The sequence below is a fragment of the Xenopus laevis genome, chromosome 5L (assembly GCF_017654675.1).
Source record: "Xenopus laevis strain J_2021 chromosome 5L, Xenopus_laevis_v10.1, whole genome shotgun sequence".
Lineage (NCBI taxonomy): Eukaryota > Metazoa > Chordata > Amphibia > Anura > Pipidae > Xenopus > Xenopus laevis.
Genome location: NC_054379.1, coordinates 40160127 through 40180042, shown reverse-complemented (window position 1 = coordinate 40180042; position 19916 = coordinate 40160127). Strand labels below are relative to the sequence as shown.

The 19916-nt window shown below is 38.1% G+C and overlaps 2 protein-coding genes across 2 annotated transcripts in view; both read right to left on the bottom strand.

The window, feature by feature from the left end:
* The window catches only part of nphp1.L (nephronophthisis 1 (juvenile) L homeolog), a gene marked incomplete at its 5' end in the record, with an annotated part of 44451 nt that extends 32694 nt beyond the window's left edge, over window positions 1–11757 (bottom strand). Inside the window, 1 exon segment of the mRNA NM_001091731.1 lies at window positions 11400–11757. Within this exon segment, the coding sequence (NP_001085200.1) occupies window positions 11400–11468 (69 nt within the window).
* A 4224-nt stretch (window positions 11758–15981) lies between these two features.
* mtln.L (mitoregulin L homeolog) lies at window positions 15982–19916 on the bottom strand. Its single transcript, XM_041562682.1, has 2 exons — window positions 19542–19916; window positions 15982–16195 (listed from the first exon to the last, which is right to left on the bottom strand). Exon 1 carries the CDS (start codon window positions 19763–19765, stop codon window positions 19595–19597), a length of 171 nt encoding a protein of 56 aa, XP_041418616.1. The 5' UTR covers window positions 19766–19916; the 3' UTR covers window positions 15982–16195; window positions 19542–19594.

Sequence of the window (19916 nt, the reverse complement as noted above, 5' to 3'; positions counted from 1 at the left end):
TATTTTTTTTTTAAACATATACTCATTTGCTCATTTGATATTTCTCATTGAGTAACAGTAAATTGTAATTCTGGCATCTTGATTGCAAGCTCAAAAGGGTGCTTATATGCATGCATGAGGTTTTCAGACTTAATGACACGAGTAAATATGAATGACCCCTAAATCATATTGTATGATATAAGGGTAATGCTTATTTACTTAAAAACCTCATGTACGCACAGGTATATACTTGTACAAAGACCCTATATCTCTTTGAGCTTACATTTAAATCTGTTTCAATTTGGAGTGTCTGGGAGTAATGTGTCTTCATTATATGGAGTAGCTGAGTACATTGCATTAATCTTTGTATCAGACATTATTTATTATAAAATAGGAATACACCAAATCCAGAATTTAGTTTGGGGTTTGGCCTTTTTCAGCAGGATTCAGATTCAGCTGAATCCAAGTAAAACAGAATTCTTAAAATAACGTGTCTTTTCATTACGAGATTATTTTTTATTTTTGCACCCACACAGCACATGGTTCTTTTTAACCCTTTCCTACCCTAATATGCATATGCAAATTGGGTTTCAGATTCAGTTTGGGATTTTCCTGATTTAAAAATCAGGACAAATATATATATATATATATATATATATATATATATATATATATATATATATATATATATTATACATTCATACAGTATGAATGTAATAATACATTCTGTATTGAACAGTCAAACAAGCAAACTATCCAGATTTAAAAATCAGGACAAAACCATTTAAGACCACTTGCACCATACCCTGACCCAAAATATGATGCCTATAATACTGGTATGGGACCTGTTATCCAGAAAGCTTGGGAACTATCATTTTCCAGATAAGGGGTCTTTCTGTAAATAGGATCTCCATATTTTTAGTCTACTAATAAAACAATTAAACCCAAATGAATTACTGTATCATACCTCCCAACATTTTGGAAGTAAAAAGAGGGACAACATTTTTTTTCAAATGTTTTGACCACGTCCCTTTCTGTGGCCACACCCCCTAATTATGTTCATTATCTAAACTGTTTTTTTTGTCTCAAAATTGTTACAAAGTCTCTTATTTGCACCTGTAAGCTGTTCTGTGCTCTCTGCTAAAAGCCAATTAAGTTAGAAACTTTGTTTCTTTTTCTGGCTGTTCAGTACAGAGAAAATAGGGACTTTCCAGTATAAATGAGGGACTGCAGGTTGAGCTGTCAAAGGGGGAATGTCCCTCCGAAAAAGGGAAGTATGCTGTATATCTTAGTTGGAATAAAGTAAAACGGTACTGTTTTAGTATTACAGAGAAAAAATAAATCCGTTATAAAAATTTTAATTTTTTTTTTAAAAGTGTAGTCTATGCGAGATGGCCATCTCGTAATTCAGTGCTTTATGGATAACAGGTTACCAGATAACAGATCCAATAACTGTATATATAATTTATGTGAAATCTGCATAGTGCCCTCCATCCTATTTCACTAGGTGCTAGGCTGATTCCGGCCCTACTAACAATAATGTAATTCTCAGACATTCGCTCTGGTAACTCCTCAAACATCGCCTCAGCTCAGGCAAAAGCCCAGGACATTAAAAAACATATATATATATATTTACTGCAAAGGAAAGCAGATCAGGCGCCCTGATAAACAGGTTGGGCAACACCTAATACAATAAAATGTATGGTTTTCTTATAAACGTACACGGGGCGGAACATTTATCAAAGGTCGAATTTCAGTTCATGCGAGTCTTGAAAAACTCCCATAAACTCGATATTCGACCGATCGAAATTTATTTAAAAAAACAAATTTTCCAAACTCGGGTGAAAAGGATCAACGCGAAAACTCAATTCGAGTTTTTTCTATGAAAAAAAATCGAATGTCAGGAAGGGTGCAAAAAAACTCCAAATTAATCCCTGGACCTTTCCCATTGACTAAAACAGCGATTCGCCAGGTGGCAAACAGTCGAATTCAATTTCTTAAAGAGCCAGTGTATGATAAATTTTGAAAATCGAATTAGAATTTAAAAAAAAACTTGAATCTAATTTCAACAATTCCCTAGTCTAATTTGACAGTTTTGCCATAAAAAAGCTCAAAAATTCTTCAAGTTCACGGCATCCATCTTCTTTTCTTTGTTAAACTTCAGAAGCCGACCATCGTTTTTGGCGCATTCGCAGTTTGAGTAATTTTCCGGTCCTGAAAAACTGCGCATGAACCGAAAGTCACTAATAGTTCTGAAAATTTTTCGTGACTTTGGGAGCATGTGCAATTGTTCGGGACTGGAAAATTACTCCAACTGCCCATGCGCCGAAAACGAAGGTCGGCTTCTGAAGTTTAACGAAGAAAAGAAGATGGCTGCCATGAACTGCGAGGGACAGAATCTGTACCGAGGGGTAAGTAAAAAGTTAGGGGCATTTGCCGCGGGTACCACCTAGGCTGGGGGGGAGAGGGTCTACAAAGGGTAGGGGGGTAGGGTTTTTTATGTTACAGGTTTGTTTCTCCTTTAAGCCCAAACTCGCAGATTTGAGTTTTTTTCTTAAGTTAGAAACATATGAAGACTATTGACCTGACATGTACTGATCATGTTCTGAATCCATATTCATTTGGGACATGACATATGATTTCCCATTAGTAAACACCTATTCAGAAGTAACAAAATAATCACTGGCCCACACCCACGTAACACAAATGGCATAAAAACACAAACACCTGCACCTTTACTTATGCAAAAATATTTATATCCAAAAATGGCTTTTTAAAGGTAGCATGTAACTTTCAGGGATGTGCTAAGTCTTATAAATACACCCTACCCGCCCTGTATCGTATAATACAATTAGTCATGGGCTGCAACATCCGTCCTAGTGCCACACCCTAGCGGCATTTAGTAAATACACAGCAAAGTCTGCACCTTGCTTCATCTGACCTCTGTGGAATTCTTTCCTCTGATCTATTTATGCTCACCAACACAATTTACTGAGATTAATTATCTTGTCTCCAGGGATATAAACACAAGCATGTTGTTATAGTTTCACAATCAATGACTACACTGAAACACTTCAAATCATATCATTGATATGTGTTATATAATATGCGTTAACCAGGAGGAATTTATTTTAGGTACACATGCTTTGCTAGGTATTGTTGCATTGCAATGAATGTACAATCTCTGCCTTACTGTTCTATCCCACTGGCCATTCTAACATTAAAGGAACAGTAACTCCAAATAATTAAAGTGTTTCATAGTTATGTAAATATCATGTAGTGTTGCCCAGCACTGGTAAAGCTGATGTGTTTGCTTCAGAAACACTACTATAGTTCATATAAACAAGCTGCTATGTAACAATAGTGGAAATTGAAAAAAGGCTATATGGCACAGATTAAAGGGGTGGTTCACCTTTAACTAAACTTTCAGTATGTTATAGAATGGCCAATTATAAGCAACTTTTCCATTGGTTTTCATTATTTATTTTTTTATAGTTTTAGAATTATGTGCTTTTTACTTCGGACTCTTTCTAGCTTTTAGATGGGCGTCACTGACCCCATCTAAAAAGCAAATGCTCTGTAAGGCTATACACTTATTATAACGTCTTCTTTTTAATGCTCATCTTTCTATTCAGGCCTCTCCTATTCATATTCCAGTCTCTAATTCAAATCAGTGCATGGTTGCTAGGGTAATTTGGACCCTAGCTACCAGATTGTTTTTAATGCAAATTGAAGAGCTGCTGAATACAAAGCTAAATGGCTCAAAAACCTTAAATAATAAAAAATCAAAACCAATTGCAAATTGTCTCCGAACATCACTCTCTACATCGTACTAAAAGTTAACTCACAGGTGAACAATATTGGATAACAGATAACACCATTATGCTCTACAGAGCTTATCTGTTAATCTGCTGTGTAACTGGAGCCTTTTCTCCTTTCATGGCTGCCCCCAGGGATACACAGCAGCTTATATTTATATAAACAAAAGTAGTGTTTCTGAAGAAAACACACCAGTTTTACCAGTGCAGGGAAACACTGCATTATAATTTTATTACTTGAAAACACTTTAATTTTGTGATGTTACTGTTCCTTTAAAATGAAGCAACACCATGACCATGCTTGCAGAATACTTCTTTTTCCAGGAATGAGTATACAGGAATGATGATATATTTACAAACAATCTATACCACCTTCCTTATATCTATGAAATTTATCAAATATGTTCACACACAAGAACAATGCATAGCATGCCGCGTGGCACTAGTGATAGGGCAAATTTAAATATTACAGGCAGCATTATCTTAGCATTAGCAGATCCATAGTTTATATACAAGCCGGCCAGCTAAGCTCTGTTTAATTGCTATCATATGCATTGGAATAAATTTAATGCCCCAATAGAAAATCAGTGCCCTATAAAGCCCTATAAAAAAAAAAAAACACAAGGAATGGTGAAAAAAAAATTGGCCATATTCCTCCCCCATTCCAGATTTCTAGCGCCAAACAGCAATTTTAAACACCTTATGTCCCTACTGTATTTTCAATAGTGGTCTACTTATGTCACAAGCAAGATCTACTGGTAGACACCTAATTCCCTCACTAAACCAGGAGTCGTGTAGTCATACATAAATCCTTCGACTCTGACTTCAACTCCTCAGTTTACGGTACCTCTGACTCCAACTCCTAACGTATCTTCCATGTTGACACTAATTATTTTCAAGTTCAAACTCCACTCTACCCTTTTCCACCTGCAGATCTAAGTCTCAGAAATGGTTCTATGATTAATGCTTAATAAAAAAAGACGAAAAGGCGACTGCAGGATCCAATGTTTGGCGCTCGACATCTCCTCCTTGCCAGCCCTCTAAAGCAGAAGTAAGTTTTGGCTGCGGGCAGTGTAACTTCTTTGGCGTCATTTATTTCTGTAAGAGCAGGCGAGAGACGGACTGCAGCAGCATACTGGTCAGCAATAAATCTAAAAACTAACTAAAGGTGGCCATACACGGATAGATCCGCTCGTTTGGCGATGTCGCCAAACGAGCGGATCTCCCTCCGATATGCCCACCTTGAGGTGGGCAATATCGGGCTGATCCGATCGTGGGCCCTAGGGCCCAACGATCGATCCTAGCGTTCGCCAAACGGGCGGTCGGATCGCGGGACCGCATCAACGAACAGATGCGGCCGCGATCCGACGGGATTTTTAATCCCATCCGATCGAGATCTGGCCGACTTTCGGCCAGATCTCGATCGGGGAAGCCCGTCGGGGGCCCCCATACACGGGCCAATAAGCTGCCGACACGGTCTGTCGGCAGCTTTTATCGGCCCGTGTATGGCCACCTTAAGACCCCCCCCCTAAAACCGCGCGTGCATTCCTTCACCTCTCCCCTACATTTACAGAAATAAATTATGCTGAAGAAGTTACACTGCCCGCCGCCAAAACTAACTTCCGGCTTAGAAGGCTGTCAAGGAGGAGATGTCGAGCAACGCACATCAGATCTTGCAGTCGCCTTTTGGGAAAGACAGAGTACATCCGGAAGCTGTGTTTTATAATGGTATTTTTTTTATTAAGCATTAATCATATTACCATTTCTGAGAGATATATCTGCAGGTGGAAAAGTGTAGAGTGGATTTTGATCTTAAAATTAGTGTTACTGGTCCTTTAAGTACACAACATACAAGGCATTTTATCACTTACAAAGCTCAAAAATATAAACCATATCCTTAGGTAATTCTAAAACAAAATCAAAGTTAAACTACATAAACCAAAAACAATTGGAAAATCTAAAAAAAATTGCTGTAGAATAGCTGTTAAAGGAAAACGATACCCCCCAAACAATATAGGTCTCTATATAAAGATGTAAAACCCTGCTTTGTGTAAACAAACCATTTTCATAATAATATACTTTTTTAGTAGTATGTGCCATTGGGTACTCATAAATAGAAAATAGCCACTTTAAAAAACAAGGGCCGTCTCCACTGTGCACACAAACATACCAAACAAACCATTCTTGTTAGGTCACATGAGCCAAGTAACAGAGTTGTGTCTTTTGCTTCCACACTTCTTAATGTTACAGTTAGAGTTGTAGTATTTCTGGTCAGGTGATCTCTGAGGCAGCACACAGACCATCATGAAATGGTGGTTCTTTAATATGCCACTTAATATGATTTAAACCATCTGTTGCTTAAGTATTCATTTTGGGGGTATAGTTTTCCTTTAAATACAATCCAAAATTAACGAAAGTATTGTTCTTAGAAACAGAATTGCTTCTGGCATATCTTCCTTCATAGTAGCTCTTAAAGTGGACCTGTCACCCAGACACAAAAATCTGTATAATAAAAGTCCTTTTCAAATTAAACATGAAATCCAATTTCTATTTTTTATTAAAGCATTCATAGCTGCTGTAAGCTCATTTAAAAATCTCAGTTGTCAATCAAATATTGTCTGCCACTCCTCTATGCCAGTGGCATAGAGGCGGGGAAGACAATTACTTTCACTTTCCATTCAGCACTTCCTAGATGTCACTGCTCTCCACACATTCCCCCGTTCTCTTCACCATATAATTGTGTAGCCAGTGCATGGGGATGGACATTGGGTCCCCCATTCTGGTGCACAAACAAGATTCTGAGATGATACAAGGCTTGTCTTAATAACAGTGTTCACAAAATGGCTGCTGCCTGCTTGCAATAATTTTGAAATCCCAGACTGAAGGAAGCAAGATTCAAATAATTTATATATTGTAATTAAAGTTCATTTTGCTTGACTAATGTGATAAAATAGGATTTTGAATAATTTTTTTGGGTGACGGGTCCCCTTTAAATCTGATTTGATTATTTTCAGTGCTTGTACTCCAACACCGAAGCTCTGCCCTAAGCTCCAAACCAGACATAATAATTTAAAATATTCAGATGCACAGGTATTTACAACTAAAACATGCATTAGGGTGGTTTTTCAACACTTTAAGGGGCAAGTTTACTAAGGTTCGAATTGGAAATTCGAATTTTCGGGTTGGATTTTTGATCAAAACTCACAAATTCCAGTTGGGAATAATAAAAATTCGAATTCGAGATTTATCATACCTGGGCCCTGGAAACAACTACATCTACTTTGACTATTTGCCACCTTCAACCTGCCGAGTTCATATACAAGTCAATGGCAGAGGTCCAGGGATGCATTTGAAGATCACCATTAAACAAAAATGTCCCGATACTCATAAATACTTTTCGAATTTTGAGGTCATTCAAGTTCATTCTAATTAAAAAAACTCGAACATTTGACCTTTGATAAATCTGGCCGTAACTGTAAATACAGACATATTTCTCCATGAGGGCCCTGCCCTTGCAAAAACTAGTCCGAGCCTTGTATAAGACCCTTATATATGTCTAAACTGCACCAGTAAAACAAAACAAAAAAAAATAAAGTTCTAAAGCTGGCACTTCTTGACTGCTTAAAAGACCTTTTCCAAGCTTGACGCAACAACCACAAATGTCATTTGCATGCATCTATGCACCCTACCACAGAATATAGGAGACAACAATGGGTGTTAAGGATAATATCAAATGGAAAAGTAAGAAAAGTTGGGTATAAAAGCATAGTGCAATAGTGTTAGCACACCACTAGATAGCGCCGGTCTACCAGAGTATTAACTGTAGACACTATAGCAAGTCATAACAGTAAAACACAAATCAAGCATAGGTTGGTTCACACCTCACAGAATGGGTGACCCCTATTTAACAGAATAGCATTTTTCACTTACATAAATACAGCAAATAAAAATGTTGCACTTCAGCCTACAGGGCTTTCTTCTTGGCAAGGAAAACCCAAACAACTTTAAACTACATTTAAGAAAAAGATTAAAACTGCAGAATCACTTTTATACTTATACAGGTATGGCACCTGTTATCCAGAATGCTCTGGGACCTGGGATATTCCGCATAAGGGATCCTTCCACAATTTGGATCTCCACCCCTTAAGTCTACTTAAAAATAATTTACATAATAATTAATTGTATCTTAGATGGGATCAAGTACAAGATACAGTTTTATTATTACAGAGAAAAAGGAAATCATTTTAGTTATTTGATTATAATGGAGTTTTAGGGAGATGGCCTTCTTGTAATTCTGAGCTTTCTAGATAACGACTTTGCTGATACCCACGGGTCACTGCACATCACTAGTAGGTAACACAGGCACCTGCCTAGGGCTCCACCATTTTGGATAAAAGAGGGAGCTCAATTCCAGAAAATGTTTATTGTGGTTTGTTGATGTTTTATTATAATAATCCAGTTAGCAGTCAATAACAACGCTACATACCTACATGAAAAAATATAAAGCGTACACAAACAGCTAGGCACAGAAGTCGAGCTGCTCAATATAGTACCTGCATTATTCAACCTTGTCTCCTCTAACCCTTCCCCAAAGCAGTTGCTTTGCATATGTCACTAATTCAGACAGTGGAACCATAAGGGCTGAAGAAACTGCCACACTTGCTTTAGTTGCCAAAGCTCCTTGGCCCAGCTCTGTATATGACATGCCTAGAACTATAGGAATATAAACAGTGCTCATCTAAAGCAATCCTTATTCCTTTAACATATTGCAGCCTGGGGGGGATAAGAAGCTGAAACAATATTATTTCATACCTCTCAACATTTTGGAAATCGAGAGAGGGACAAAAAGATTTGCTGTGTGGAGCGTGGGAAACAAATTTACAGTTAAAATTGTTATAAAAGTATCGAAGTGCACCTGGTGCTGTTCTGGGCTCTCTGCAAAAAGCCAATTAAGTTAAAACTTTGTATCTTTTTCTGGCTGTTCAGTGAAAGAGATTAAAGCGACAGTCGGGACATTTCAGTAACCAACCCGGGAATGCGAGTTGAGCTGTTAAAATCAGGGCTGTGCCAATTCAAAAATAAGTGGGCTGTGTAAGAGTCCTGTGCGGATGCATTTTCTTAGACCCATAGCTGTGAACCACAACACGGACCCACAATACAATAAGGGTACCTTAGCCAGGTACCCAGGCATGCTACCTGCAGACTGCCTGCACAGCCAGGGAATCTGGAACCTGACTCGCTGCAGGACTCTAGGCTGTGTTACCCCGCACCACTGGTGGGAGAAACCAAAGTCCTATGATACACGATATATTTTTTCCCCTGCACAACATATATTGTTAATAAGGTTTTTTGATACTTTCAAAGGGAACCTCCACTCCACATATTTTTTGCAATATAATTCTCTATGCAAATTGCCAGTTATTTCTCTGCTGGTTCTGATCTTGAATGAATGTATCATAATCCAGGTAATGAATTTACCTGGATAAAAAAAAAAAAAGATGTTGTGAGATGTTGGCTGGTCAGAACCAGAGGTGCAGCAAAAGACAAACAAAAAAATATTTTCAACAGAAATATATTTACTCATAGTTTTAAAACCATTTTTTTCCATTTAATGTATAATGCAGAGTTGCCTAGAATTACATTTTCCTTTCATTATGCAAAACCCAAATATGGGGGACTGAGTTGGTAAGTGAGTGGCCACGAACTTGGCTCATCAATAAGCGGATGTCTAACAGGACAGAACCCAACTTCCTGTTTCACATCTCTCTAAACTCTGAGTTAGTCAGCTTCTTTAAGAGGAACCACATGGGACATAACTGTTCTATGAGTTTGCAATTGCAATTGAAAAATAAAAAAATGTTTTGAATATAGATAGTTAGCCAAAAATGTAATGTATAAAGGCTGGAGTGACTGGATGTGTAACATAATAGTCAGCACACTATTTCCTGCTTTTCAGCTCTCTTGGTTTACACTGACTGCTTACCAGGCAGTAACAAATCAGTGACTTAAGAAGGGGCCACATGAGTCATAACGGTTGCTTATGAATCTGAGTTGCATGTTAAAGGAGAACCAAACTCTTGCTACTCAAATCCCCTACCCTACATAGACCCCCCTCCCTGCTAACCCCCCCAGCCTAGGTGGTACCTTTGCTAAATGCCCCTAACTCTTTACTTACCCCTCAGTGCAGATTCTGTCCAGCGGAGTTCACGGCAGCCATCTTCTTTTCTTCGGTAATGTTCGGGAATAGTTTGATGCATGCGCAGTTGGAGCAATTTTCAGCTTCGCAATAACTGCGCATGTGCCAAGTCACGGAAATTGCAGAAGCGCCGGAAGAAGACCTGAAGATTAGCGAATCGGCACAGAGGGGTAAGTAAAGAGTTAGGGGCATTTAGCAAAGGTACCACCTAGGCTGGGGGGGAGAAACAGGGGGGGGTCTATGTTGGGTAGGGGATTTTAGTAGCAAGGGTTTGTTTCTCCTTTAACATGCAACTCAGATTCATAAGCAACCGTTATGACTCATGTGGCCCCTTCTCAAGTCACTGATTGGTTACTGCCTGGTAAGCAGTCAGTGTAAACCAAGAGAGCTGAAAAGCAGGAAATAGTGTGCTGACTATTATGTTACACATCCAGTCACTCCAGCCTTTATACATTACATTTTTGGCTAACTATCTATATTCAAAACATTTTTTATTTTTCATAGCCTATCTATTTACCTGGTTTATATTTTTATACTAAACAATTCCTTCAACTGCATGCACACAGGCAATAGTGGGAACCTGAAATTATTTGCCAACTTCAAGGTGGCTTCGGGGTTCCCCTGTGGAAATACATGTAATGACATGAGATTCTTAAATGAGCCCTACTGGACCCTAGAGATTAAGGGGGTTATTTATCAAAGTTTGAATTTTAGTGTAATTTGATTTTTTTTTATACATTTGATTTTAGTCACAAATCAAATGGTATGTTACTTATGAAAGAATTAGAACGTTTAAAATTCGATTGAATAAGTCCCGGCCCGAAAACTCAAATTAAATTTAACTCCGAAAAAAAAACTAAATTTTTTTCTCCCATTGTCTGGGGTGTCATTTTCAAGGCTAAACTGGAAAATATTTGGCTCAACGCTACTATTAACATCTTCAAATCGTTCAAATGACCTCTGCTACTGACTTCTACATGAACTCGGCAGGTTTTAGGTGGAGAATCGTCGAATTAGAACTTGTTTCCAGGTTCGAGATGTGATAAATCACACATTCGAGTTGGTGGTTTTAAATCAGAATTTTTTAGTTTTGACCAAAAAAAATTGAAAATTCGAATTTACCATTCGAACCTTAGTAAATCTGCCCCCAAGTGAGTCATCCATAGTATGTGCAACTGCACCTATGGGTCATGAATGATCTCTGAATTTTAATGGGGGGAACATGCATTTCTAGGCAATAATCTCACCCCTGTTACCAGCACAACCCCCTTGTAGTACTATGCTAGTTATTTCTCTGCTACTGTCCCTAAAAAGTGCTGCCAGCGATATAAATCACAATGTGACATTATCCAAACACTCCCACCAGTTCAGCAGCAGCAGTCAGTGAAGTAACAGCAAATATATACCTGTCTCTTCAGGTCATCAGTTACCCTCAGGGTGTACTGCAGGGGCCCTCTTGCCTTTCTGGCAGACATAGGGAGAGATCAAGATGCCACTTGCCAGGGGGGTGTTGTCAGGAAACTAAGGAGGCACACAGCAATCAGCTGCAATGATTGCACATGAGCAAACGTGTTTTATGTGACACTGCTAAGTGTTTCAGAAACACAGCCCTCTGCCCGGTGGCCTCGCCGCCTACAACAAGCAAAATCCACTGGCACTGTAACTAGGACGCCAGAGAGGCAACATTCTGGTACGTCATCAAAAATGGACGAACTTGATCACGCTTCCGTCGTCATGGGGATAGAAGAGGAAGCCATTCTGCACGGTTAGAACGCTCCAGCTGTCTGAGAATGTAGTGCAGTGTATAGTTAGGATATCTGTGCACTTAACTCAAGTTCGTCCTGCCCTCTCCCCCCTTTTGAAATCTCCGTATCGATCAAAAAGCCTTTGCGTACCTCCCTCACTGGCTGCTGGTGATAGTGATACGATCTCCTCAGACTGCGCTTACTTTGTGCCGACAGGTCTCACCTGTTTCATTCATCCTCCCCTATGTCAAGCAAGCTATCTACTCTCACTTTTTCCTGACAGGTCCCAGCTTCCCCACGCATCCTCCATCCCTCCTCACCGCCCTTCCTCTGAGTAATGGTATGCTTCAGCCTTCTTCCATCTTTCTTATGGGCTTCCGAATAAGCAATTAGCAAGGTCTGAGCATGAACTAAAATGGTCCTTCCCAAACTCACCATACTGATTAGTTGCCCATACTGCTGGTAATAAATGTGTGACTCCTAGGGGCAGATTTATCAAGGTTCGAAGTGAATTAGAGGGAATTTTCAAAGTAAAAAAAATTCAAAGTAATTTTTTGGATACTTCGACCATCTAATCGAATTAGATTAAAAGTAAAATAGTTTGAATATTTTTTTAAAAAAAACTTCAATAGTTCACCAAATTAAACCTGCCGAAGTGCTATGTTAGCCCATGGGGACCTTCTAATGCATTTTTCTAAGTCTTCACACATCGAAGTAAAATAGTTCGATCATATGCTAAAATCGTTTGAATCTATTTTACTTTGATCGTCCGCTGGCTAAATTCGGTAAAAAAAATCCTTCGACTTCGATATTCAAAGTATTTTAATTTGATGGTGGAATTTCGAAGTATTTTTTACTTCGAAATTCGATCCTTGATAAATCTGCCCCCTAGTCCCTAAATGGCAACGGCAACACCATAAAGTTATTTTAGTGGCCATTGAATCTTTTTAGTGGCCATTGAATTAAACAAAACGTAGTGTGCAAATTGGGTAAACTGTTTAATGCAACTGAAATGATTCAGTTGTCAAAAAGCTTTATATAGAGTACTGCAGGTATGGGATTCATTATCGGGAAACCTGTTATCCAGAAAGCTGCAAATTACAGAAAGGCCATCTACCCATAGACGCCATTTAATCCAAATAATCCAAAATTTAAAAAAATTGTTTTTTTTCTGTAATAATAAAACAGTACCTTGTACTGGATCCAAACCTAATCAATCCTTATTGGAGGCAAAATCAGCTTATTGGGTTTATTTAATGTTTAAATTATTATTTTTTTTATTAGACTAAAAAGGGTGGTTCACCTTTGAGTTAATTTTTAGTATGATGTAGGGAATGATATACTAAGACAATTTACAATTGGTTTTCATTTATTATTATTTGTTGTTTTTGAGGTATTTGGCTTTTTATTCAGCAGCTCTCCAGTTAGCAGTTTCAACAATCCGGTTGCTAGGGCCCAAATTACCCTAGTAACCATGCATTGATCTGAACAAGTGACTGGTATATGAAGAGGAAAGGGTATGAATAGAAAGAGGAGTAATAAAAAGTAGCAACAACAAAACAAATGTAGCCTTACAGAGAATTTGTTTTTTAGATGGGGTCAGTGACCCCCGTTTGAAACAGGGCAAATAATTAAAAAAAAAAAAAAATACAGAAAATAAATAATGAAGACCAATTGAAAAGTTGCTTAGAACTGAGCATTCTATTACATACTAAAAGTTCACTTAACTGTGAACCAGCCCTTTAAAGTATGAAGATCCAAACTATAGAAAGATCCATTATCTGGAAGACCCCAGGCCCCGAGCATTCTTTATAACAGATCACACACCTGTACCAGGGCCTAGTAACAGACATACAGGATTAGTATCTGGAAAGATGTTTGTTAAGCTTTCATTAAAAAAACATTAAAAAAACCCAAAAAATAAAAAACATTTAAAATTTGTTTGTACATAACGAAAAAAAAACCCACCAAGACACATTTATCTTTAAATTCGCTAAGGGGCAGATTCACTAAGCTCGAGTGAAGGATTCGAATGAAAAATACTTCGAATTTCGAAGTATTTTTTGGGTACTTCGACCATCGAATTGGTTAAATTCGTTCGAATTCGATCGAAGTCGAACGAAATCGAACGATTCGAAGTAAAAATCGTTCGACTATTCGACCATTCGATAGTCGAAGTACTTGCCCTTTAAAAAAAACTTCGACCCCCTACTTCGGCAGGTAAAAGCTACCGAAGTCAATGTTAGCCTATGGGGAAGGTCCCCATAGGCTTGCTAACCTTTTTTTGATCGAAGGATTTTCGTTCGATCGTTGGATTACAATCCTTCGAATCGCTCGATTCGAAGGATTTAATCGTTCGATCAAACGAAAAATCCTTCGATCGTTCGATCGAAGGATTAGCGCTAAATCCTTCGACTTCGATATTCGAAGTCGAAGGATTTCAATTCGAGGGTCGAATTTCGAAGTATTTTTTACTTCGAAATTCGACCCTTAGTGAATCTGCCCCTAAGTCTTTATTGAGAAATAACTCCTCTTCAGAAAAGGCGACATGGCGGCGATCCATCGTGCAGCGCTCAATTTCTCCTCCCTGGCTATCTCCTATAGAAGGCAGGGAGGAGAAATCAAGCGCTGCACAATGGATCATCGCCATGTCGCCTTTTCTGAAGAGGAGCGCAAGCGGAGTAATGGTAAGTGATTTCTTAATAAAAACTTTGCGAATTTAAAGTTAAATGTGTCTTGGTGTTTTTTTTTGTTCGTTATGTACAAATGTTTTTTTTTTTTTGTTTTTTTTTTTAAAAGAAATTGTTACTGGTCCTTTATACAAATAATGATGCTGGGGGCCTCATCCCCCAAGTAAAACAAGGGTAAAATCTAAAAATAAAGAAATCTGGGGTATAACTATTGTGGCTCCTTAACATGGTGCAATAATGGTCTGAGAGTATATAAAAAATAATATGGTGCAGTATTTATCATGTCTTAGGGTAGAACTCCATGGGCGATTTTACGTGCGATACCTCTCGTTCCGAAACTATGAGACTAATCGCAGACTTCAAGTCGGATGCGCTAAATCTAATGTAAGCAATACAAATGTCGCACATAGAAGCTGATTGCATCCGACATGGCACGACTGTTGGATGAAGACGCAACATGCAGCGTTCGCATCTGACAGTCGTGTCGGATGCAATCAGCTTCTACGTGCGACATTTGTATTGCTTACATTAGATACGGCTCATGAGACGTGGCGCCTGCGATTAGTCTCATTGCGTCGGAACGGAAGATATTGCAGGTAAAATCGCCTTTGGATTTCTACCCTTAGAAAGATAGAACAAAAATGGGTTTAATTCATATTACCCCAGAATAAGCAGTCACGCACATATATAACATATATTGGTAAAACAGATCAACCTCTGGATACGTTGGGGGTAGTGATGAGCGAATCTAACCAGTTTCAATTCACCAAAAATGTTCAAAATTGAAGCACAACCATTACAGGATCTGAGCTCTCTAAATAATGAAGAATGCTTAAAATGGGATGCTTGCCTAAAAATAAATGCAATTTTGCATAATAAAAAAATAAAATGTAATTCTAAACAAAATTCCACAATACATCAATTAAAAATATTTTATTGCTGTTTTAAAGTAATTGCTATTGAAAGAAATGTCTGTCTTCCCCTATCATCACTACTGCCTTGCATGTAATGTATGAAAAGAATTGTGAAAAAGTCTCATGAAAGTGTGCAAAGCATTGGGGGAATGGCTTTGGCACACTAAATAGTTCTCACTTCTGGTTCTGACTCCTGAAACAATGTAGCAGAAAGTTAACAGACCCAGAGGAAAACTGCTACATTATTTCAAGAACCAGAGAACAGAAAGGGATAAACAAATACTTTTGTTTTGTAATTAGATGTACAAATAATGTAAAAGACATAATGGGTAATACGTATTAACACATTGGGGGATATTTATGAACATTGGAGACAAACATCACTGGTGATATTGCCCATAGCAACCAATCAGATCATTGCTTTTGTTTTGTAACTTGTAGGTGACTGTTCAAATCAAATTGCGGATTGGTTGCTATGGGCAACAACGGCGAGGTTGTCTCTAATGTTAATAAATGTGTAAACTTTTTTTAGAATTACATTTTCTTTGATAAGACATGTACGGTATTAGACTTTAAAGTTGCCTCCTCAGTGCCACTACCACTAATTTATAGAAAAAAAATCCACCAAAGAGACACAAATATTCTCAGATTCAATTTTTATTACTATCCCATATGGCACAGCATTTTGGGGTGCATTCCTTCTTCTGTCACTGTATACACCTGTGTTTTCTGTATGTCCACCACTTCTTTTTCATAGAAAATATTTAAAATAGAGTCTCTATACAAAAGTCATATGTAAAAACAATAGAGATTCGATTTATGCTCACATCAGTAATTTGTTTTTCTTTATAACCTGTAAAGGAAAAAAAAATTATAAATAATAAATATAAAAAGGAGGGAAAGCACAAAAGTACAGAAATGTTATCAGACAACTTAAGATCACTCTCAGAAGTACTGTATAGTGACATTGATCTCAATAAAAACAATTACAGGTACAGTCACTTTTTTGTACTCAAGCAGGCAAACCAGTACCTCTGAATACAGCAAGTCTACTTACTTTAAAATGTACAGCAGGGAAAATAAGTATTGAACACATCAGTTTTCTCAGTAACTATATTTCTAATGGGGCTACTAACATAAAATTTACACCATATGTCGTTAACAACCCAAGTAATCCACACATACAAAGAAAGTAAAACAAACAAGTTCATAAAGTAAGTTATGTGTAATAAAGTGGATTACTTGGGTTGTTACCGACATCTGGGGGTAATTAACTAAAGCCTAGTCGGGCTTTTTGGTGCAAAACTCAAATTATTATTATTATTTTTTTTTTATTTTTTTTTTTAAACTCAAATTGTTCGGCATTTATTAAAGTCTGATGCTACAAAACGTCAGAATCTGAAAATCTGCCATCTCAGACCTGCCTGCAGTCAGGAGGAGAGGTCCCTATCCTGTTTGGAAGTTTGTGGTCTGCACTGGAACTTAGCTGAAAATCCAACTATTTCAGGCTTTTCGGGCAAAAATCCTAAAAATATTTTTTTCCAAAAAGCCTGGAAAAAAAAAAAAAAAAAATAGTACGATTCAGGTTTTCACTCGATTGTATTTACTTACATGAAACCTTGGGCCGGTGCTCCTATCAGCAGAAAACTGCACTGGCCCAGGGTTATACCAGTGAGCACCACAGAGCTTTTGTCTTCCTCTTTTTTTACACAGCTGTGCATGCGCAGTAGATCAAAAAGCCGAACTTTAACTAAAAAGTCGGCTATTTCGTTCTACTGGGCATGCGGAAGAGGATTGCTCCATGGTGCTCACTGGAATAACCCCCTGGCCTGTGCAGTTTTCTGCGGATAGGTTTCAGGTAAGTAAATACAATCACTTGGGGTGCCTAACATTTCCAAGTAAGATCGTTTGTTTCAATACAAAGGTGTAGAGCTGAATCATCAGATATACAGGTAGAAACAACAGAATTCTACCTGTATCTGACAATTCAGCACTAACAATGGCCGATTTTTGGGTGTCTTCAAAAGCACAAGATCAAAATTATCAACCACCGTCACACACCGAATATTGTACAAACATTTGTCTTGTATGATATTATCTGCATCTATGGCCACCTTAAATCGTGCTTTTATAATAATTTTTTTTTAATTTTAAAAAATCTGAAAAACTCTTGATTTTTGTGTGTAAATTTCATGTCAATAGCGCCATTAGAAATATATTTACTGAAGAATACTTATTTTCCTTACTGTGCCTATAACTTTTATTCTGAGCACTAAGCACGGTGTCAGCTATTTGGGTCTATATAATAATTTGTTAAAACAGGACAGTATCCATATTAAAAGCAAATCAACCCAATCAGTAGCAGCACTGGTAGAGCATACATTTTCATTAAGGGATTGCTTTATATTATAAATATATATATATATATATATATATATATATATATATATATATATATATATATATATATATATATATATATATATATATATATATATATATATATATCCTCATTAGGACAGCACCCTGCTGATGACGTGTTACCTGGGTGCAAGGTAAGAATTGTAGATACTCCAAGGAAGACCAGCAACACCAGGGTTGGCTATTCATGCATATTTGAATACACTTTGCTTTGTTACACTGAAACCCTGGTGTTGCTGGTCTTCCTTGGAGTATATATATATATATATATATATATATATATATATATATATATATATATATATCCATGTTTACATTCTATTTAATAAAAGTCAGTAGCGGACCTAGTCAGTCAGGCTCCCTGGTCAACCTGTCCAGCCTACACAAAGACTATGCCCGGGGGACAATCTAGTAGGGAAAGGCAGTGAGAGGAGGTACTTGCTTAGTGCTCCCCATCCCAACAGTTACAGCCTAAGTTCATGCTTTTTCTTCCTACCCCTAGTTCTAGCCCTGATAGAGGTGGAAAAAACATATGGATAATACAGTATGATCTCGCTCAATGACCCTTTATGCTTAAAGGGGTTGTTCACCTTTGAATTAACTTTTAGTATGATATAAAGAGTGATATAGCGAGACAATTCGCAGTTGGTTTTCATTTTTTATTATTATTTGTTACGGCGTTATTTAATTTTTTATTCAGCAGCTCTCCAGTTTGCAGTTTCAGTAGTCTGGTTGCTAGGGTCCACATTACCTTAGCAACCATGAACTGATTTTAATAAGAGACTAGAATATGAATATGAGCGGCCTGAATAGAAAGATAAGTAAATAAATATGACCAATACATCTGTAGCCTTACAGAGCATTTGTTTTTTAGAGGAGGTCAGTGACCCCCATTTGAAAGCTGAAAAGACTCTGAAACTGAACTGAAAAGAAGGAAAAGGCAAATAGAAAAAAAAAACTATACAAAATAAATAATGAAGACCAATTGAAAAGTTGTTAAGCATTAGTCATTCTATAACATACTAAAAGTTACCTTAAAGAAGAACCAAACCCTTTTTATTAAAATCCCCTACCCTACATACACCCCTTCCCCCCCCCCCCCAGTCTAGGTGTTACCCTGGGTAAATGCCTCTAACTCTTTGCTTACCCCTTGTTGCAGATTCAGGGCATCAGAGTTCACGGGTGCCATCTTTTCTTCTGTAATCTTCAGGTCTTCTTTGGCAATTTCAGTGGCTTTCAGCGCATGCACAGTTGTTCGGGACCGGCACACTTCTCTCTTCCTGAAGATTACCGAAGAGAAGAAGATGGCGCACGTGAACTCTAATGCCCTGAATCTGCAATGCAACATATTCTGTGTCAGCGTAATATAGAAGAGCCAAAGGAATCGGGTAGAATTCTGCTACAGGAACATGTAAAGCAGCAGAAAAGAGAAAGTATGCGGCAGACCAGAGTAATCACACATTGGGGCCAGGCGCAGACTGCTTATCTGTGGATTCTGGCAAATGCCAGGGGGGCTGCTGTACAATGATATTGCCAGTCACTATTTATTGGGCTGGTGAGGCCTCTGTATTCTTGAAAAGCCATGGCCTAGTTTGACTCCAAGTTCAGAACTGATTGGGAGATAACTGAGAGCTTAACTAGGGGGAGATTTAATAAGTAGAACAGATCATTTAGATTGGGGAGGGAGCAAGAACCCTTGTCATTTTACATAAATGTTCCAAAATGGACGTTGTATCCCTGACTGACAAAGGCGATAGTGGTCGCACAACATCCCTCACCTCCTCAAGAAACCCTGAAGTTAATAGGTCAGAGGTCCCAGTATCCTGCAGCTTTAGGAGAGGTCTATTCTCTTCTGTGTATCTGCGAGTTTGTCCTGCAGCCTCTTCTTCTTCCAGTCCAGGTACTTTCTCCGGATACGGTTTGCTTGCCAGCCCACCAGCAGCCCCGAGGCGAAAGACAAGAGCATGGCTACCTGCAGAGTGCGCTCAGATACATCGCCCATAGTAGCGCTCGCACTGATCACCCACAAGCCTCTGCTACAGATAACTTTCTCCGCAAGGTCACACTTCCGGGTCTACTTCAGATCGGCAGCTGTTACGGCACGCCTAATGGCACAAACTTGTTGAAGAATTCATACACTGTTTTGCTATTAT

Excerpts from the sequence above, each read along its gene's own strand:
- mtln.L (XM_041562682.1), bottom strand. The coding sequence starts at position 19,765 with ATGGGCGATGTATCTGAGCGCACTCTGCAGGTAGCCATGCTCTTGTCT.